Source organism: Phaenicophaeus curvirostris, chromosome 2 (genome assembly GCF_032191515.1).
Source record: "Phaenicophaeus curvirostris isolate KB17595 chromosome 2, BPBGC_Pcur_1.0, whole genome shotgun sequence".
NCBI classification, from domain to species: domain Eukaryota; kingdom Metazoa; phylum Chordata; class Aves; order Cuculiformes; family Cuculidae; genus Phaenicophaeus; species Phaenicophaeus curvirostris.
In genome coordinates this window covers 54,571,727-54,594,633 of record NC_091393.1, presented here as the reverse complement: position 1 = coordinate 54,594,633, position 22,907 = coordinate 54,571,727, and the positions used below count along the sequence as shown (strand labels likewise).

General features: G+C 39.4%; 1 protein-coding gene across 1 annotated transcript; it reads left to right on the top strand.

The window, feature by feature from the left end:
- The first annotated feature begins 617 nt into the window (after positions 1-617).
- On the top strand, positions 618-21,676 carry MYCT1 (MYC target 1). Its single transcript, XM_069852089.1, has 2 exons — positions 618-794; positions 17,329-21,676. The coding sequence occupies exons 1-2, from the start codon at positions 743-745 to the stop codon at positions 17,859-17,861; spliced, it is 585 nt and encodes a 194-aa protein (XP_069708190.1). The 5' UTR covers positions 618-742; the 3' UTR covers positions 17,862-21,676.
- The last annotated feature ends 1,231 nt before the right edge of the window (positions 21,677-22,907 follow it).

Below are 22,907 nucleotides of genomic sequence, written 5' to 3'. Positions count from 1 at the left end.
CTGCTCTTGGTTATATTTAGCTACAGTACCTAAAAATTCTAACAGGGAATTAACACTGCAGTGTATTAAAACTGTCCAAAAAGCCAGCTCAAAGCCTGCTGGTGTTCAAGGGAACTCATATTTTAGAATGGGGCATGGGAAGGAAAAGAATTGTCAAAGGAAATTTTAAGTACTCTCATTAAAATATTAAAGCATACGGTTACACTGTCAGGCCCAACTAGTTCCTCAAACTAGCTGAGGAACAATGGCACACACTTAACAATCCTCATAGCCTAAATTAATATACTAACAAATCTGTGTTTAGTAAAAGCCTCTTCACACATTTCTTCCTTATTGAAAATTTCCACCATATACAAGTGGGTTTGTATGATTAAGGAAGGTCTTCAACACAGAAAATCATTAAAGGAAAAAGAATTTTCATCTATCTCTGGACGTTTTGGAGTTCAGAAATTTCAGAGAAGGAAGAGATTTGGTATTGTTCTGAGTCAATTTGCTCTGTCTGAGGAAATGACGAGAAGGAAACTATTTCCCTGTCTCAGGAACCATGTGGTGTTCCAAGATAAGGCGAGCACTTGCTAATTCGAGTCCACAAGCAGGAAACGTGATACATTCATTTCCTTTCAGGCAAACAACATAGTTCCCTGGTAGCACAAAAGCATTGCTTCAACTGCTAAATCGCAAACATTCAGAAATCCATTGCTCCACTGTGGACATACCATTCTATATTTGTTACTTGGATGTTATGGATAGAAACAGTACTTACTCTCCAATCACATGGCCACCGAAGTTTTGGGGTAAGGAATTTGTTTCTTCTTCTAGAATATTGTTAAAATAGATGCTGGGATTCACTAGTGATTGTCTTAAAAAATACATCCAGATATTTTCAAGCCTCACGTTAGAAGAAAAAGGTAATGTAAAGATTGTGTATTTCTTGCAGTATAAAAGGAAGGTTTCCAAATGCTTCTTTGACAAAGTTTTATCGTGTTCTTAAAGCAATCAAGACAGCAGGAACTGCCAGGGTAGAATTGATTGTTTGACAAAGTTCATTATTGAAGTCAGTTGAAAAGGTGTCTATTGACTTCAGTATGTTTCAGATGAGGTACACATTCTCAGCCATTTAATGGATGTACCTACACAGCAGACATGATCTGTTTCACCTCCTGATGAAAGAGTTAGCAAAAACTAAGCGTGTTGCAACCTTTGGAATAGAATCTTACTCCTCCAGAATGAAAAATTAATTGTAATTTGTTGTGTTGCCTCATGATCAGATTTTCCTTACTTTTTCCTTAATGTATATTTGGGTTATTATTCATTAAGGCTGTTTTCTTTCACCGAAACCTGGGAATGGTTCATTAGCTTAAAAGTAGGGTGTGTGAGGTGGAAATATATGTTACACTGAAATTCATTCAAGGTAATTTGCTTAAGTGTCATCATCCTAAAGGATTCTGTGCAATAGCTGTGGAGAACCTTTTCCTCTAAAAAGCTCTATTATTTACTGTGTTTAACTTGTGTTAGCATTTAGTTGTAGAGTTAATCGTATGATCTGGTTTTGTCTATTATGTTAGAGCTATCGAGCAATGACCCCTCAAAGAATTTGTGCACTATCTAGAACTAAAAAAATAATACGCAGTATCAAACTAGGACTTTGGTTTCACAGAAGTGCTCTGGGAAAAGAGTGAAAAATAACTATAGAAGAAGATTTAAGGAAGTTCCTTTGTTTCCTTATCGTAAGAAATGGGAATCTGTGAAATGCCATCCATATGTTTCCTGCAGTGACACACATATATTCCTGTTGGTACTCCATAAGCGACTCACTTCATTTTTGTGTCTTGAGCTGAGGAGTAGGATAATTATACTGGATGTCTCTGAGAAACAGTTAAAGATTAACTGAGGAAAAAATATGCGATTGCTGTCTCAGAGTCTCTTGTTGTCTGGAAGTTATCTGCCGGACTCTGAATAATATCATTTTTGTAAAGTGGAATTACATGTAATTCTAAAATGGCTCTTCTAGAACAAAAATGGGAGTGCTTTCATCAACATGAACTTTAAGAATCTTTGTGTAGAAGTTGCTGCCCCTTGTTACTGCAGATTTGATTTTATTCTGAGGTAAATTATTTCTTCATTGTGATGGAAATATATATGTGAAACAGCAAACTTACGTGAAACTCTAAGCATTCATAAACTATTCTGCTCAAACTGTGGGCAAGGTGTTCTCCATCCTCATGAAGAGTCCAAAAAATCACCTAAGAACTGTACATTTAAATTCCACAGCATACTGCATGTGGCTGGCCCCACTGGTACTGCTGTTACTCTGTCATTTCACATAAGTTATTTCTCCAGGTGCTCCAAGCAGGGTCCTTCAATATCAATATGGTTTGGCAACAGCTGAGTGAAAAATTCATCCATCACCTACTAATCTAATTTTTTGCTGTTTTAATATAGTCTTTATTGAGTTCATTTTGATTTGTAAGTTAACAGTGGGAGCAAAGATGTTTCCATTTTAACCAAGAGTGCATTTCTTGTAAGTCCTAAAAGCATTTTCAATCGTACAGGCCATTAAATACAAAAAAAGGCTTTGAGACAGTCCTGTTTCTCCAGTGCAGATAGTAGTATACTTTCAGATTAGGGAATTTAATTTGATCAATTTGAGAACAGTACATTTGATCAATATGACAACAGCAGAGAGAAAAAGTGTAAGCAGTTATTAATCAACATAAACTTGAATCCCGAGACTATCCTTCAGTTAGTTTTACTCAAGTACCTATTTTAAATGAGAAATTACAATTAAAAACATAAAGGATATTTTTTCTTTTTTTGAATCATAATCCAGATTGTTATTTGTTGAGTGTGTGGAATCAATGCCATATATCAGCTGGCTTCCAGCATTTTAAGATTGTGAGCTGCCTGGCACTCATACTTTAAGTATTATCACTTGACTTTTTAAGCTACAAATGCACTCATGGTTTTAAATATAATGGCAAATTTTGCTCTTTCTCTCCCTCAACCCACTGGTTGTCTCCTATTAAAACGTGCTTATTTGTTTCAAAGAAGTCGGACTATGTACTCTGCTGGAAAAGATGGTTGTTAGGGATGAGCATATTCTAACAGCTGACACTGTCATAGCATCATGTTACTGGTGTAGGAATAATGGTGCTTAAGGATTTTGTGTCATTCTCTTTATGAACTGAAATACTGCTTGAGAAGGGCAGCACTGACAGGAACAGTTACACAATAAAGTCCAACCCAGACAGCCATGGGAAAACACAACAAAGTTAGAGCCTTGGATTCAGATGCAGTATCAACCTGATGGATGCATTTCCTGAATTGATATTTTTCATCTTCTCTTCCATTCCCTTTTCTCCCTTTTCAAAATTTCACCCTAGCAAGTGTATTCTTCCCTGTGTTTTAATTTGGGACAATCAGCCAAAATAGAGCAAGGTGACTGAAGATGATGCATAAACTGGATTTTTTTTCTTGCAGTTTGTATCTTTTTTGTCACTTCTCTGTGTTTTGGAAAACTCCAGTGATTTTAAAAGTGCAATACTTAGCAGTATATCACACACCACGAGAAGCTCATAATACAAGGAAAAAAAGTGTCTTCACAGCAGATCTAACCTCTTTTTGCAGAATCTATATGTTATATCACTGATGCCTGATGCCTGTAGAACTTTGGAAACAGTATGTGAGCAAGTCAGCTGCTTTCTTTTGAAATCATTCTGCTGAAGTCAGACAACTTCAGACTTTACAGGCTGCTGTTCTTCGAAGCAGCCCCAATGGGAGAACAGAGAGGAGAGAGAGAAGCAAAATGCTTTCTTCCGGCCTCATGATGTAGTTCTGCTCTAGCGTTTTAGGGAATAATTCCTTCCAGTGCTTATACGAAGTAGAAGAACGTTGTCCTCTTCAGAAAATAGAGACTGAAAATGAAGATAGTGCCCTTTAGTGCTTGAATCTGTGTATTGCTATGAGCCAAAACACCACACCATATGTTTGATTGCTAAGTAAGCAGTTCTCCATTTGCAGTACTACTGGTGACAATAAACAAAAATTGTATGCCAGTAATAGCTGACTTTGCCAATTTTTAATTTTTTAAACTCATTGCCTTTTTGCATGTAGTTAATACAATATATAAACAATAGATAAAATACCCAACAAGAATAAAAATTTAAAGCAAGCCAAATTCATCAATACATGGTGAGAAAGAAAGGAGCAGAATTGTCCCAGCAAATGTTATGAGAAGAAGGGATGATCCATATTGATTTGGTGAAGTCAAACATATCTGAAAAAATATTTCTGTGTTTGGCCAGGAGCCTGTGCTAATTGCTCTTCTATGTCAGACAGCCACATATATGCAAAATGCAGCCTTCACATTGAGTCTGCATTTCCTCGTCTGGCAAACAATGACTATGTTTACAATGACAGCTTTCCTGCTCAGACTTCCCGGAGTGCTTTATCATGCACTACCTTACCAAGGCTGTTTGCTTGAACTTCAGAGTCTGGCTTCTGGCTCATCAGGGATATTATTGTTCTATCACTCAGGACTTGCAACTCAGTGCTTTACCTCATGGTGTATGACATTAAAGGACTCAAATTATTGAGCAGACTTCTGTCCCTGTCATGACGGAGTTAATGTGAGAGCCAATTGTATGTGAACAAACCCTCCTTCCGGCTTCTTCCCTGTCTTTTCCAATTAAATAAATGGCTCATACTTCCAGGTTTGTTAGTATAGATTTTCTAAAGCCCTGCTAGTTCTTTATTGCTTGTCTAAACTTCCATCTTCTGACTAATATTTTCCCCCTTACCTACTGAAGCTGCAGCCTTTAGTAAAAGCAAAAATTGTACATCTCCAGAGCTACCATTCTATACCCTTAAGATCTCTAATAAAAAAAAGCAACTGTCTTCCATTCCCATTTCGCAGCCAAGTATATCTATTGATGGTAGAAAAAGAGCTTGTTTTGTAAAGCATGTAATCCAAATGCCTTCATTGATTGGTTCTGGTACATATCAGTGGCATGTGAATTTGGACCACCCAATATAAAAGTAGCCTAAGGCATAAAATAATAAATATGAAGGGGGGATGTCTTTCCTAGTTTAGTCAGAAAGATCTCAGAATTCACTGCATGAAATGGCTAGAAAAAAAATGGTGGAAAAATACAGCCTTGGAGACATTTTCCCTGTTCAAGCCCGGAGGATATTGATCAGATGGACTAATTAGAGCATTATTCCTGTAAAATAAGGGCAAAATGTTGTCTGCACTAGAAATTTCTAGTTGTGTGGATGGTGTGACTGAATAATATAATGTTCAGAAAGAAGTAGAGTACGCTTATACCCCTTTCTGTCCTCTCTCCTGGGTCAAGGTCACAAGAGGACCTTCCCATTTCCAGCTCCCCTGACCACAGTGTGAGTTGACTTGGGATGTGTCACAAGGCAGCTACAGAGCAGCTCAGGACAGTGACTCAAACAGAACATAGCTTTCATATAAATAATGCTCCTACTGAGAGAAATGGTAACAAGGATGTGGGTCTAATGAAGGAAGATAAAAGATGGCATGTGGTGGTGAGGCATTAGCAATGGCAGCAACTGTGTTTGAACATCAGCCCTTCAGCGGCAACATGACAGCAGTGAATCTCATTCCTTTGTAACGCTCAGAGGCCTCCTCTGAAGTCCTCAAGAAATATTCTTATACCAAATGTGAAATAAAGCTCTGACTTAGGATGTTATTAAACGGGAAGGCATTACTCATCTTCCCCTCTCTCAGCTTCATGCTCTGTTCCTCCTCAGCCATATTTGAGAAGGAATGATATGTATGCAGCTTTTCACTTATATGTCTTATTCACATGGCAATATCGTTTGCTGGAGTGTCTGTGTCTGTGGGCTTAGTTGTGTTCTAGTATTGCTGCAGAGACCCTGAAGCACCCAGGCAAGAGAAGCTGCATTGCACCTTTTAATGCTACTTATGCTGGTACCAACCTATTGTAGGAAGCCAGCACATCCTCCATGCTCCATCAGAGACAGGGGTCAAGGTCCTATGTCAAATGTAAACATACTTTTCCCACATCAGTATCTCCAAGAGACAGAACTGTGTCTTAGCCTCAGGCTGTGTTTTATTTTCCAGCTAGCTTTTGGAGGTACCATTTTGTGTCAACTACTAGATTAGTATTGTTTTGACAAATATAAACCCTACATAAAAAATTATCAGGTAAATCATATACTGTCTTCTCAAGAAGAATAATCAAACTATTCCAAATACAATATGTTTATGTTTATTTTGCTGTCAGGCAGGTGGGTCTCTTCCAACCAGGTGATTCTATGATTCTATGATTCTAAAACAAAGGGAATTATATAAACAGTCAGACCTTACATTTAGGAAAATAATATATAAATCTATTCCAAGACCTTATGTACAGGCCTGTCAGAAAGATAAAAATAGATGTTAATAAGGCACCTATGTGTTTTCTTGCATTATTCTGGCAAGCTCAAAGAAAAGAGCATTACTGTTGTTGGATAAATGCAACAAACTATGTCATGGAGAGAAGAGACCAGTCTTCTTGCATGCTGTCTATTCAGAGCACGATTTCTTCCTTGTATATAAATTATTCTTTTAAAGTGAATCTGTCATCCTCAGGCTGTGTTTTGTTGCATCCTAATTACTGCTTCTTTTCTACTTCCCTCCCCCAATATAGTCATTGATTTATCAAACACTTAACCATCTTTAGCAGGAAGGGCACAGATCTGATGTAGCAGAAGGAAGACGCAAAGTTTCTTCGGAGTATTATTTAAATATTAATCACACAGCACATACACACTTCGGCAATTACACCTGCTGTATTGACTGAGTATGTGGTGCTGCTCATCGTCACAAGAGCTGCCAGAAACATAATTTTTTTGTTCAACTGCTAAATACAGAAATCACATCTTTAGCAAATGCAGTATATTCTTTCTTCCAAGTATCACGCCAGTGAATATGTCACATAATAAAAGGCGCTTAGTGATATGCATTCTCCCCAAACCAAACCCCCTGTAGCTGCGTGCTCAACTGCTAGAACCTAGCAGGATTCATACTCAGATGGATTAGTCTCAGCAGATCATGGGTGCAATGTTTCTGCCTCAGTTATTCTTGTAGATCCTGTTGAAGGAAAATGCCCAGCTTCCCATTTTATGATTTCCTCCTTAATTTTAATTTTTTTAGGAAATTCTACTTAGTTTTAGGATTTCAATCCAGTCACTCACGCTCTGTTCATATAGGAAATTATTATGTTCTCAGGCTCTGTCAAATAATCCTATCACTTAAGTAATAACTAGAATGCCATATTGCACTGTGGCAAACTGTGATTTATTGTTTCATTTAAGTTCATGCAGAGGCCTTATAACTTAGGTCTCTGGGTTCACAAGGCTGGTAAGAATACCTACCCAGAGCACTGTTTGCTGCACATGCCGAAAAGATCAGAATTCCATTACTGTGTTTGTAATGCATTAGGAATCATAATGAAACCATGCAGTAACAGTTTCTATCTCTTTTTGCATAAAGGAATCTTTTCTTTGTTTTATATAGTTATGCCAAAGGCATTAAATTAAACATGCTGACATATCTATCTTAGATGTTTCTTTCTGATTATTACAATTACTCTTTAGTTGTCATTCCAGTAAAAATCAACTGCCAGTAATATTAGGGGAATGTCATTAACTCTGAGTGGGTTTGTGGGATATTGAGAGAGCATATTCCACTCTTCTGGCTTATTATCACAACGAATTATGGTATTAGGAAACAAAGAAAATGTACTCTTGTGCATGGAGATCATTCTACACATCACTATGGATGGTGAGAAATAAGAATTTAAGAAAAAACTTAGCCTCATGCTTCTCCATAAGCATAGATTTTTGCACAAAGCCACAAAACTGAACAAGCTTTACTTTACTAAACTTCTGAACATTTTTGCTGTGCCTCAATCTACCTTACTTTAAAATGCTCTGCAAAATGTTAGTCTTAAGTGTTTATGGCAATGTAATTCAGAGTTTTTCTGAGTTTTAAGGTGTTAATAATGTCTCTGTAGTCTTTTCTTGGAGTCTTTCTTGTTAGAAACATCGTCAGAGGTTTTTCTGACCCTCTTTATAAGAATTAGTGTTGTACGTATTGTTTAGTTTTTCAGCATAAATTTCCAGCAGAGGGCAATCTTGCTCCTAGGTAGGTTGTGCATTTATGACGTTAACCCTCTCATAAACAGCAGTCCCCTCTGCATTTCAAACAGAAAATTAATCCAAGGGCACAGGCTGCATTTTTTCCCTTTGTCATTTATTTAGTATTTTTTTTCGGATGCTTCTGAAGCCTATGTGCTTACCTGATTGAAGAAAGACAGCTACACAAAATAACGTCAGTACGGACCTTGAGCTGTCGTCTGTTCTACCTTCTTTTTTCAAGATAGAATTAACTGTATTACAATTGTTGACTGATATTGGCTTTTAGAGTCTTTAAGGGGGATAGGTGCACCACCTACCCACACTGTTTATTCTAGTTGGTACCTGTTCTCACAGATAGAAACACATTTTCTAACTTACTTTGCTTTACTTTAAACCTAGTACTTTTTTTTTAATCTAGAGCAGACATAAAAATAACTCTTAAATTTTTAGATGAAGTTGGAGAATTACTCTCTGTTGCTGCAAAAAATAATCTTGCACTTGCACAGGCTGAATAAAACATCCTTCCACCAAGCTGTGTCTTAAGGCAGAGCACTGATATTTCTGCCAGCCTAACCATTTTACTTATTTTGTTTATTAGTTCTCACATCCTGCACGGTCTGCCTTTCTTTCACCATTTTCCCCCCCACAGATTATGTTTTCCAGCTGCCACAAACCTCGCCTGTTTGTTTTCTGGACATCACAGCTACCTGAACCACCTGGTACTATGGCCTGTCATTCTTACCCTTTCCACAGATTCTTGTGTGACCTTTCTTAAACTTTTGCCATGACTAAGATCACAGCTGGCTGATATTACACAGCATCTAATTTGCCCAGCCAACTGGATCATGGAGTGCCTACAAATGATTAATGAGAAGCTGTTTTGCTAATATTATTAGTGAAAAAAATAGGGAAGATAGTAATGTCAACACCTGTCAGATACAGAGAAATTGCTTTCTTTAACTCAGCATGACCACAGCAGCACAGGATTTGGCTACTGGTACCAGCCCCAGCTTTAAACTAACTTTTCTTGGAGTTGGTAGAACTGACATAAAATTTCAAGTAGTTCAAATCACTTCAGACCTTCTGTGGTAGCAAAAAGTGGTGGCTCTCTGAGCCCATTGTATTCTTCCTTTCCAAACTTGCTGCCTAGGATCTGTGAGGAGTAGTTACAGTCTGTCCAGCTTAGAGACGTACATTTGCTACAGCTACAGGAAGATGCTATGAGTTTTTTTCAAACTTTGATGGACCCTGGCTGCTCCAGTATTGTTTTGCACAAATGAGGCTGTTATGAATACCTGCTCAGGACTTACCTGAACCTTATTTGAAACCTGAGACACTGAATATAGACTTTATACCAGGTTTTGTCACTGAGCGCTCATTTCAGGAAAAAATACAGGGTGGGACAGAGGCTGAGCTGGATTTCCCATTGTGTAAGATGAAGCCCTCTACCAGTTGTCAAGACTTTTCAGCTTTGGGAGAAGGCAATGTGTGTGTGCACAAGTATATGTGCATGTAGCGGGGGGAATGCTTACTCGGACAAGTTTTGAGTCACTGACATATGACATGGCATAAAGGAAACACAGCTCACAAAAATGTAAGGAGGAAAGAATTCAGGTGGAAATAAATTTAACAATTGGATGGAAATTATAAAAATGGGGGAGTTTCCAGTACGCTGCAAGGTGGTATGTTCTGATATTGCTCATTGCTAATACAGTTGAAATCAATGAGCTTCTATGTTCTGCATACAAGCTTGATGGAGCCCATATGGCATAAAATTTGCATATCACGTGCACAATGCTTCATGCTAGTTTTGAGCAGGTGGAAGAAAATAAAAATGGGGAAACTACTCTTCACTTGCTGAAGTAAATGGACAGAATCTTGCCTTAAAGTAATATGAGTAAAACATCTCTATAGCAAGTTGAGTCTGAATGCTGACCAATGCCACTCTTGACTGACAAGCTACCTTACCGCTTCTAACAACTTTAGGATAAATCTTCTGAACTATTCCTCTTTTAATAAAGCAGTAACAAAAAATAACAGCCATAAAACATGAAGAAGATTGTTATATTTGAAAGTCACTCACTAGAAACCAATTCCAATGTGTAGGCATCATCTCACCCTATAGGTGTTTTCTGCCTCCTTGTGCTTAGCAATAGCATGAGCAGAACACATGGTTGGAAAGGTAACTGACACTTTATTAGCTTTACTAGCTATTATTGGCAAAGATGCAGTTCTAATTCAAGTTGTATACACTGCCTGACTAAAAGAATAAAAACCTCCTACATTGTGATGGAACAGAAGAGAAATTTGAATGAATCCTCAATGCAAATGTGCTTTTAAATCAAAAGAATGTCTTGTTATCTGATGTGACCCATGCACATGAAAGGAAAATGAAAAGCTTGAAAAAATAAGACATTGACTTGTGTATGTCTGCCAGGATTCTGCTAATGTCCATGACAGAGGTAGGAACCTCCATCACAAAAGGCAAATCTATTTGATGAAGAGTTTAGCTGAGCCATGGACTGACAAACATAGGTAGGGACTGTGTTGATATTTTTTTGTGAAGTATATTCCAAGGTGATGAAGAAGAGAACATAGTTCACTTCTCAGAAGATTTACAGATTGGTGTGATCCCTCCCTTAGTTGGCCTTGCTATTGATGTCCAGGCTGGATGGGAAGAACTTTTTTCAGAGCCATAACTAGGAAAAACACCTTATCAGCCGGTCTATCTTCTTTACTAACAACATGTCCAGATTTCTCCTGTGTGGATTCTATAGAGTGTTAAGGACTTGCTAGAGGCTATCAATCAACTTGATAGGGTACATACTAACACTTAATGTATACAGTTAATAGAAAATTATAAAGGCCTTAAGGAAAGGTACAACAACCAAGAAAAACCTTTGCAAAATGGAGGTCATTATCCCTTGTACAAACCTTTACCACTACCTTTGCGACATACTGCATGCAGAGATCAGAGAGGAGGGAAGGGAGAGACATCAGAAGGATTGCCTCATCTAGACAGATGTTGGGCTGACAGACACATGCTGGCTTAGTATTCAGATCTGGGGGTAACATCCAGAAGCCATGAGTATTATTGTGGGTTCTGAACTTCCAGTGTTTTTGGCATGGACATGTCAGAAGTACCACAGGTAAAACAGGTAAAGTAGCTAAGATATTCAGTCATTTTGATTCCTTATATACTTTTATTTCTGGCTTTGTACCATGAAGCCCATCCTGCATTGCTGAAAATAAAAACTTTGTTCTTCACCTCAGCTGGTTTTAGAGGTGAGAGTGGAGAAAAATGACTGAGATGGGGTACCAAATCTTTTCAGTCGTGGCATAATCAAATAAAGCAGGCAGGGTGAGCAGCCTGAGAAACATACAAGTCAAAACACACTTAGGGGACTGGCATTTGGGGAGTTGTTGTTGTTGTCAGCATCTCTACTTTATTCCCAAATATATATATATTTATTCCCATATATATATATATGCTTTTCTTTTTGTTCTTAAAAGCAGAGGATGAATAACATGCACAGCTCTCGGGAAACCTTAAGGTATTATAATGACTTCTCAGGAGACACTTCATGTCAGTATTGCTGTGACTCTCCCAAAAGACTAGCTCTGCTCTGGCACTGCCTAGATTAAGGAAGAGGAAAAATAAATCTCTGAAAGTCAGCTATTCCTCTCAAAATCCCATGTGCAGTGAGTCCCACTATGCCTTTGATCTTTTTCACTGTTTAGTAGTATTTTCTCTAATGTACCTCAGGGCTGTGATCACTGGACATTCTAAAGAGTAAATCAATAGGCATAGATTTACAATTCTTCAATGTAATTTTTTAGAACTGAATTATATTTCAGTGAAATTCATCCTCTGTAGGGAGTCAACAAAAAGCAAGTTTAGCCTATTAGTGTGACCCACAGTTCCCACTGAAGTCAGAGAAAGTCTGGGAACAGAAAGAATAAAGTGTCTATAACCAAAGAATCTAGTGATATTTCTGTAGTAAGAACCAGAAAGATTAAACGTAGTTCCAAACTGAAATGAGAACATTCGGGGTACTAGATGGCAACTGCAATATTTAGTATAAATCCAGCTGAGTTTCCCAATGGTATGATTTGACCCTCTATTTTTACATTCATATATAGAGGTAAAAAATTAAAAGAGTTAAAAAAGTTAAAGAAAATTAAGACATTATCCAAAGAGATAATTGTTTGTGTTGTACCTTCAGCACAGGAGAACAGCATGTGGGAAGGACTGAAGAGCTTCACTCAATACTTTTGTCAATTCCCTCATCTACTTTTAACAGAGTGAAATGCTTATTTGATTGTGCAGGTGGTATAAATTATGGCTAGAGGGATGTAGGGAAAATCCTCACCATGGTGCATGGCAGCCCCAGAGCCATTTATACTTTTGTGACTTGCTGTGCTTCTAATTACACTCCAGGCCTGCAGAGATCCCCTTCTCCTCCCTGCTGGAGATGTGAGCCCAAACAGGAGAAGGGATATCAGGTGGCTGCACAGAATCCAGTGCCTGGGGGATCCCTTGGCAGTCTCAAAATATAACAATGTAACTAGCTTTCCAGACAAGGTGCAAGAGAAAGAATTAACTTTTGGTCCACTTTCCCATAGCCATGCAAGGGCAGCACTATGGGTACTCAGACTGCAGCTCTACTGCTTGGGAAGAAACATCTTTAGGACACCCCTTGGAATCTATTCAACAGGAGGTGGCCAAGTCCTTGCTCTCCCTCCTCATCTTTGGGAATATGAGTAGGAACTTACAGTCACAGAATGTATTAAATCCATTAAAATAGCATAAGAGGATATTCCTGACCAAAAGGGGCACAATAAGGCCTAGAAATGTTTTATAAAGAATAGAATTATCATGAGTTTTTCAGAAGGCTGCTTATGGTGATGGAGATCTGATACGCAGCCAGGACTCACAGCACAGGATACTGTCTCTGGGTTCTCACAAAAAGGAGACCAGAAAACCACCCTTTGACTTTGGTATGCCCAGTCAAGAGTTTCTTAGTTGTGAAAATGAAGGCTTAAAGAAAAAACGTATTTTATGGTCAAGTCTAGTCTGCCTCTGAACAAAAGCACAACAAAGCTTTCCCCAAAAAGGAGAAACTATCTGCAACAATATTGTGTGCTTTATACTTTCCAGTCTTTGCTTTATTTTCACACCTAAAAAAGGATAATGGTTAGAAGCCTACCTGAAAGTTCAGGTTACAAGCAAGCCATGGTATGATTGTATAGCCATCCCAAATATCAGTGGTTTAATTAAAGATTAAATTTTCTGGACTTCATAGTAATTCAAGTCTAAACAGAAAAATGTAAGGTGAATAAACCTGAGTAGGAGATTCATGGTGATGTCAGTAATTCATAATACTGTGGTCTTGTTTAGAAGCACACCTTCAAAGCCATATAGGGTGACCATACTGCCTTTCTGACAGGGTTTGATGGGCAGCAGGAGTGGCTGAGTTCAAATTTACTGCTCCTTGGAGTCCCCATCCAGAAACCTGCAAACATCTTATGCTAAACTTTCTGGTGTTCAAGGAGCTAATTTTCCCAAACTGCAAGTGTGAATCACATAGCTAACAATTTTTCACTGAAGGCAGTAAAGTAAGAAGGTAGAAAAGGAAGGTAATAGTAACCAATGCTGGAAATGCAATTATACCGATAGCCATTTACATATTCCTTGCTAGAAGGAAAGCAAATGTTTGCTTTCTCCCTCCTGCAGTTACTTGTCTTAAGTTTAAACCTTGCTAGGTGCTAAGGCCTGACTTAGAATCAAAGAATCATATAATAGTTTGGGTTGGAAGGGCCTCACAAAGGTCAGCTAGTCCAACAGCCCTGCAATGAGCATGGACATCTTCAGCTCAGAGCATTGTCCGACCTAACCTTGAGTGTTTCCAGGAATGGGGCATCTACAACTTCTCCAGGAAACCTGCTCCAGTGTTTTACCACCTTCATTGTAAAAAATTTCTTCCTTATATCTAGCCTAAATCTACCCTCTTTTACCTTAAAACCATTGCTTCTTGTCCTACTGCAACAAGCCCTGATAAAAAATTTGTCCCCGTCATCCTTATAGGATCCCTTTAAATACGGAAAGGCTGCAATAAGATCTTCTTGGAGCCTTTTCTTCTCCAGGCTGAAGAACCCAAACTCTCTTAGCACATCCTCATAGGACAAATGCTCCATCTGTCTGATCATTTTTTTTGCCCTCCTCTACACCCGCCACAACAGGTTCATTTCTTTCTTGTACTTAGGGCTCCAAAACAGGATGCAGAACTCCAGGAGACATCTCATCAGAGTGAAGCAGAGAGACAGTATCACCTCCCTTGACCTGCTGGCCATACTTCTTTTGAAGCAGCCCAAGATACGACTGGCCTTCTGGGCTGCAAGTGCACATTGACAGCTCATGTCCAACTTTTTATCCTCCAGTATTCCCAAGTCCTTCTCAACAGGGCTTCTCTCAATTCCTACATCCTCCAGCCTGTATTGATTCTAGGAGTTTCCCCAAGCCAGGTACAGGACCTTGCACTTCACCTTGTTGAACCTCATGAGGTTCACACGGGCACACTTCCCAAGCCTGTACAGGTCTCTTTGGAAGGCACCTCATCCCTCCAGTGTGCCAACCACACCACTCAGCTTGGAGTCATCTGCAAACCTGCTGAGAGTGCACACGATTTTGCTGTCTGTGTCATCAATGGAGATATTAAACAATACTGGCCTCAATATTGACCCCTAAGAGACACCATTTGTCACCACTCTCCATTGGAACATAGAGCTGTTGACCATTACCCTCTGGATGCAATCATCCAACCAATTCCTGATCCACCAAATAGCCCACCAATCAAATCCATATTTCTCCAGTTTAGAGTGAAGAATGTTGTGGGGAACTGTGTCAAGGGCCTTATAGAAGTCCGGACAGACAACATCCATAGCTCTTCCTTTGTCCACTGATGCAGTCACTCCATCATAGAAGGTCATTAGGTTGATTGGGCAGGACTTTCCCTTGGTGAAGCCTTGCTGATTGTCTCAAATCATCACCTTGTTCTCTATGTGCCTTATCATAGTGTGCCAGCAGAGAGGTGAGGCTGACAAGCTTGTAGTTCCCAGAGCCCTTCTTTCTACCATTTTTAAAAATGGGTGTAATGTTTCCCTTTTTCCAGTCACCCGGGACTTCACCTGACTGCCATGACTTTTCCTATATCATGGAGAGTATTTTGGCATCTACATCATCCAATTCCTTCAGGACTCTGGGATGCATATCATCAGGTCCCATAGACTTATGTATATTTAGGTTAGTCATGTAGTCCTGAACCTCATCTTCTCTTACAGGGGAGGGACTTGATCTTGTGGTCCACTCACTTGAAGGGTGTGGGAAAAGAGGTTGCCAGAGAAGACTGAGGCAAAATTGCTGTTGGGTACCTCAGCCTTCATCTGTCATCGCTGGTTTGCCAGCCATGATCATAAGGGCAGGTATGCTTTCTTTGGCCTACCTTTTCTAGCTGACATGCCTGTAAGAGCCTTTCTTATTATTCTTTGCATTCCTCATGAAGTTCAGCTCCAGCTGCACCTTGGCCTTCCTGGCTCCATCCCTACACAACCAGGAAGTACCCCTAGGTTCTTCCCAGGATACTCATCCCTACTGCCTGTGCATTTCCTTCTCGCCCTTTAGTTTGACCAGCAGATCTTGACTCGGTCATGCTAATTTCTTACCTTCCTTTCCTAATTTCTTACACCTAGTGATAGAGAGCTCTTGCACTCTGTGGAAAGCATCCTTAAAGATCTGCCAGCTCTGTTCCACTCCCTTGTCCCTAAAGGCAGTTTCCCAGGGGGTCTGTTGGCTAACTAAGCATGCTTTCCTAAAATTCAGGGTCCTGGTTTTACTCTTTGCCTGATCCATATCCCTCAGGAATGTGAACTCTATCAGTGTATGACCACTGCAGCTCAGGCTGCCTCCAATCTTGACATCATTAATTAGCTCACTTACATTGGCAACCCTCAGGTCCAGTGTCACATTGCCTCTGGTAGGGCTGTCTATTACCTGGCTTAAGAAGTTATCCTCAATGCACTCCAGGAGTCTCCTGGATCACTTACAGCTCACCGTGCTACTTTTCCAGCAAATGTCAGGGTGATTGAAGTCCCCCAGGAGGACTAGAGCCTGCAAGCATGATGTGTCCTGGAGCTGGAGGAAGAAGGTTTCACCAATAGGATCCCCTCGATTGGGCAGCCTGCAGTAGGCAACAACCAGAAGGTTCCCTTTGTTCCCTCAGTCTCTGATTCTTACACATAAGCTTTCAACCTGCACATGGCTATTCTTCAGAGACAGCTCTTCACATTCTATCCACTCTTGATGTAGAGAGCAATGCCTCTGCCCCTCCTTCCTTACTTGTCCCTTCTGAACCACCTGTAGCCACTGATAGCCGCACTCCAGTCATAGGATTCATCCCACCCAGTTTCAGTAATAGCAACTAGGTCATAGCTTTCTAGCAGCACAGTGGCTTCCATCTTCTCCTGACTGTTGCTTTTGCTACATGCTTTGGTGTAGAGGCACTTCAGCTGGGATGTTGGCCGTGTCCCCTTCTTAGAGGGACACCCCTTTATTACTTTGAGTATATAACTGGTTAATTTAATAATAGGAGCCCTGTTGGCTCCTATTACCCTAGGACCTCTGTAAAACTTCAAATGTACTGCAGCGTAGCAGATACATCTCAGAGTAACAAGACTGATGGCGCTAACTAGCGCCCTGTCCCTTTAACCAAAGTGTGTCATCCTGCAGCTTGTCATGGACAAGCCTGAAGTTATCCCTTTCCCCCATCAGTCTGCTTGGCAGTTTTATAACAAATCTTAGGAAGGTGTGTGATTCTGGCAGAGACTAAGCACTTTTCCCAGGCATTGATACAGAAACTAGCGTTAAATGCAAGCTACTTCCTGTATGTTGTTGAATTATGCAAATTAAAGAAAAAACAACATATAATGAGAGCAATCTGAACTGCTGTGTTTGTGGTTTAAGGTTCATGTATACATATAAAGACACTAAGATTTGTTGATCTTTTAAGAAAGCTTCAAATTGTCTACAATTCATTTTCTGGCAGAAAATCCTTCAGAGTTAATGAAATAATTTTGCTGTGTATTTTTGCTGTATTTCAGAGCAGATAACAATAGCCTTCACAGTATCCATGGTGGTTGGACTGGTGATAGGAGGGATCATCTGGGTGTTGTTCACTTGCTTGTCCCGTCGCAGAGCTAGCGCCCACATTTCCCAAGGGACCTCCTCAGCTTTCAGCCGTCGGTCCAGACCCTCCTCCCCTGGCCACACTACTGGAAGGACTGGATTTTACCGCAATAGCAGCTGTGAACGTCGGAGCAACCTTAGTCTGGCCAGCCTCACCTTCCAGCGGCAAGCCTCTTTGGAACAAGCCAACTCTTTCCCCAGGAAGTCAAGCTTCCGTGCATCCACTTTCCACCCTTTCCTTCAGTGTCCCCCCCTCCCTGTGGAGACGAACAGTCAGCTGATCACCCTCACTCCCACAAATACCACCACAACCCTTGTGGGAAGCACCACTAACAGTTTAAGTCGACCTGAATTCCACTGGTCTAACAACACCCTCCGCATCTGCCACTCCACACAAACCCCTCCTCCTGCCTATGAAACCATCATAAAAGCTTTCCCAGACTCCTGAGCTACGTCCTTGCTGCAAACACGCACATGCATTTTAGGAGGAACATTAATCATCTCAACAATTTTCTGTGCATGATGAAGATCTCTGAAAAGCCTTTGGCTGCCATTGCAGAGTGGACATAGATTGCCAAGGGGTGGGATGCAGCAGTTTCTTACAGTGCAATATCCCACTGTCTAAGTGATCAGTTGTCTTTGTACTGCTGGCTCTAATTTGCTGTTCTGCCATATGCTTGCATAATTATAGTGTTGCATCTTTAATAGTAACTATTGTATCATTACTTTAGAGGAAAGAAAATGCCACCACGTAAATTCCACATCATTTATAGAAGAAAGAGATCATGTTAGGGATAACTGATACAAACATTTAAAAAAAACAACCAAAAATCAAATACATTCCAGGGTTACATATTTTCCCAAGGATGTTACATTTTCAGAGAATGGTTCCCATCACCCACCTCAGACAGCTTTTGTCTGAGGAACCTAAGACGCAAAATTTGCAAGGGACTTAATGTCACAGTGCTGGCTGTGGTCATAGGCATCCTGTTCTTCTGATTGTAGAGGGGATCTTAAAAGACTTCATTTTAGGGCTACTTGTATAAAATTCCCTCCTCAGTATGGGAAAAAAAAGCTGAAGTATACCAATCTTCATGCAGTTTCAAACATATTGAACACACGTAACGATTATAAAGAATTTTCTGCCTGCAGCCAGCAGAACAGGTAGTCTCATTTTAATACCGAGTAAGGCTGTATGAGAACAGAACTCCTCATGTTTCATTTTTCTAGTTCTGGTTATCAAGATAAGCAGCATGGAAGACAACTATTTTTTTTAATTAAGTTTCCTGTTTTGCTATGAGATTACTCATTTCCTCATTTCAAATTGTATTTCTTAAATTGTACCAATGTTTAATTCTTCCTGGCAAGTTATTAGCTGAAATTGTGTCGTTAGACATCTACAGCTGAATTGTAGAAGTAGTTGAAATATGAAGATAAATACAGAAAATTTAGTTGAGGTTAACATACATTCATGACCGTTATATGAGTATCATTTCAAGCTAACCCCTGGCTTAGTAGACACTAATTACACTGATGTGAGAAGTCCACGATTTTGAAACAGCACAGGCAAATAGGGACTGCTTAAAGACTTATTGTATCAGTTTCCTGTTCAATATTTCATATTCAAATAAATGGTAAAGAATTTCCACAAGTAAAGGAGCAGTCCTACTCCTCACTTGCAGTTAAGCTTTTTTCATCCTAAAAGGACCAGGCAACTACCAGCCACAGGACTCCTGATTCTGAAGGCGTTGGTCCTGTGCTTCTGTAGAGAGAACAAGTTCTTACCTGTCTTCTGGAAGGAACAAAGATTCAGCATCTTCTAAGAACATGCAAAATGCTTAACATCTTACTTTCCGGGCTTTTGGAGACTGGTAGCATGCACCCCTTTGCTAAGCTCAGCACCCCTCAGGAAGCACTGGTGTTGATCTCTTGACTGCAATCTTCCAACCCAATACCACATCATTTCCAAATATGACTGTAAACATATTTGACTGTAAGCATACTTACAAGCGTTACATACTGTAAACCCTAAGTATTCCTTATTGTAAAGGCAAAATATTGTGCATGTATTTACTGACCAGATTTCGTTGCTTTATTTTTAGTGTGCTGTGTTTTCCCTTATAGAGGGATATATGTCATTGCTAGAAAACAACCATTTACAGAGTTTACAGAGCATTTCAGGGCAGACACTATGGGTTCTAGTACATTGAGGACTTGCTGATAAGACTGCAAAACTGCATTTGGCTGGTCACAGGCTATGGACTTAAAAAAACAGTCTGCTGGAGAAAGAAAGTTTAGTTATTTCATTCATTAATAATACCTTTTTTTTTATTTAGAGCCTTATTGAGTCTGGTGAACTTTATTGCATGGACAAGTGCATTCACTGTGTCCTAGCTCTAGAACAGCTGATGCCACATATTCAAATCAATTCCTATGAAAAGCAGAATTCAAGTCTGCCTCCTTGGCTTATTGAGTTTGGTGGACTGAAGAGATAACTTGGCCTACAGTGTGTACCCAGCTGGCCAAAATTACTTGTTCCTTGAGAGTGGAATCTTTTTAGATGACTGAATTTTTACTCCTGTATTATAAATGTACATTACATTACAGTAGAACTTTCCATAGCAGATTATTACTTGTATTAGACTGTATTTAGTAAGCAATGTAGAAACAGAAGTTTAAATGCATGGTATATTTTTTCTCCTGAAATCTATACTGGATATCAAATGTCCCCTGGATTAGGGAAATTGAACACGCAGATTGTTTGGTGCATAATCAGTATAGCTGTCAGATACACAACTACTAGTTTAAACATTGTCTGAAATTAATACTTTGCAAGCACTCTGGAAGCTTCAGGATGTGAAATAAAGTTAGATGTTATAATCTTGAGCTCATATTTTTCCTTGAAGACAAATGTGTTGACTTGCATAAAAGATCCTTTAAAGGAAAGTGTATCATCTTTAATTATGCAAGCCAATATAGTTGGAAGTGTGAATGAAGATTTAGTCCTTCCTCTGCTTCTGTGGGGATACACCCCAAAGCTGAAGATGTTACATGAAATTAGCATCAGAATTTGCCATATGAGAACACCTTCCAAGGATTAAAAGTGAGAACGTCTCTTACAAATAACAGTGCTTACAGAATCCACTCGTTTCCAAGTACTTGGACTTCAATCCACAAAGTGTTTGAGCAAACGCTTGCTTTAAGCAGATGAGCAATAACTATAAAGTTCACGCTTGAATGGGCTCATGCACATTTCATTGCATTAAGATCAAAACATATTGCACAGGATCAACCCTTGAACTGAACTGCGAGATTCAGCAATCATTGGGTGTTTGATATTCAAATGACTACATTAGCTCATTGTAATGATATTTTCTAGCCTTTTATTTAAATTTAAAATACTGGAGAGAAGAGCTGAATTTAAAAAATGCATTACTGCAGATTTCAAGATTTCAAAGCATTCACAAGCAATGAATTAAACTTCTCAATAATTTTGCATGTAATATGTTTTCACAATGAGAGGCAGTGAATAAAAGGGTGCTCTCATAATCACACAAGGAATGATAGGCAGAGGTTTGATCAGACTCCAGACATCCTGATACCTTGTCCTGAAGTAAGCAGAGCTACTACTGCTCTTCATAAGAGAAACACTATTCAATTATTGTCTATGTGCACAAAACAATTGCTCCAGTTCTGGTTTCATATAAAAGTCAAAACTAGGGAGCTCTCTGTCTGAGAATAGTTATGTTCCAGCATATTTCCAAAAGTAGCTTGTGCTATATTCCTTGACCTTTCCCTGCTGAAGGACCACTGATCGCCTCTTCAGACAGCTACTGATTATCATACAGTAGCACACTGAACATGCTGTATCTCTGCCAAATCAAATTTTTAAAGTTCACTTGCAATTTACCATGAAGTTTTTGAGTCATCTCAATATCCATCCTTAAGTATAAACTGAAAACTGCATTTACTGGAAATATCCTCTCAGAGATGAAATGACACATGCCAGAACTCTGACCTATAGGCACGTGATGAAATTAGGTGATGTCTATGATGCAGTACAGCTTCTGAAAAAAAAAAAAAAAAAAGAAAGAAAACACTAATTGAAAATTTACTTCTGCCAAGTCCAAACTAGATTAAGAGAAAGTAACACTGACATAACTTCACAAAGCAGGGCACAGAATTATAGAAATCAGCCTTACAAAGTGTTTTAAAACCTGTATGTTCATTTGGGTCTCTTAATAAAAGTGAGTTTTCGAAGGAGTCGAGTGTTTGGAGTTTGTGCATGACTGTGAGTAATTATTTATTTAGATTTTTAGATGATGAAAAGCATGGCAAGACCCTATCACCTTTTTCAGTGGAATATCAATAGTGACTATAACTGACTAAATGATTTTCATCTAGCTGGGCTAGAGAGTTTTGAGAAAAATGCTGCAGCAATCAACAGGTGAGCTACTGCTGCCAGCAGCTCATTTGGAAGCACACAGGGCAACAAAGAAGAGAATTTTCCAGCTTGACTTCCTGCCTCACACTGTAGCAGCAGCACCAGTGACTCCACTGAGGATCTCTGGCCTTGCTGTCCTAGGTGGGGCATGCGTTATTCTGTGCTTTTGCCCTGAAACAGAAGTCTAGTTTGTATATCTCATTTTGTCTTTTAACCTTTATGGAAGCTTTTGGCTCCTATCAAATTTCTGACATTATTGTATGAGGGTGGCAGTGTCTGAGGGGCATAAAATGGATCACAGAGCTTTGTCAGAAGACATGTTTCCTGTCTGCTTTCCCAGTGACATTCTGCATCAGAGACATATTTCATCTATTTAGCAGCAGAATCAAGTGATTGTGTGCTGAGGGCTGCGAAACAGCAGTTGCGCTATTTTAGAGCAAGGAGTTCTTTTAAACAAGAGTAGCTTAATTATGAAAGGGATTACACAGAGTGATGGGACTGAGATAGCAGGAAATTGGATTTGCTGATTTAGGACATAACTGTCTGATGTGCTCATGAGACGGGACAGGGTGGAAAGGCACTTGAATGCAAAATTATTCATATCTAATTCAGGGAGGAGCCACATCCATATCAATCAGCTTTATTTTATGGCACTACATTGATGACTACACGGGAAAGGTGATGCCACTCTCTTGTTCCAGCTTGACAATGGTACAAATCACAGCTAGCAGTAATTTTCATTTCTTTGGACATGTATGGAGAACTTTATAATGGTTAGTTGTGCACTGAAATGGGATGAATCTTCAGCCTCTAGACTGACCAGTCTAGGGCTTCTGTTGAAGCACACTGGAGAGACAAAGAGGAGAACCTTGCTCTAGTCCTGTGCTGTATATCTTGGTGATCTTTTAGTGTTCTTTTTGTAGAGGGCAAGAATTCTCTTTAAACCTTTTATAGAGGGATTGCAATTTTTTTTTCCTTATTTAGTACTTCTCTATTTAGTTCCATAGTAAGTTGCATCTCTCTCTTTCTGTGGATAAACATGTTGATAAA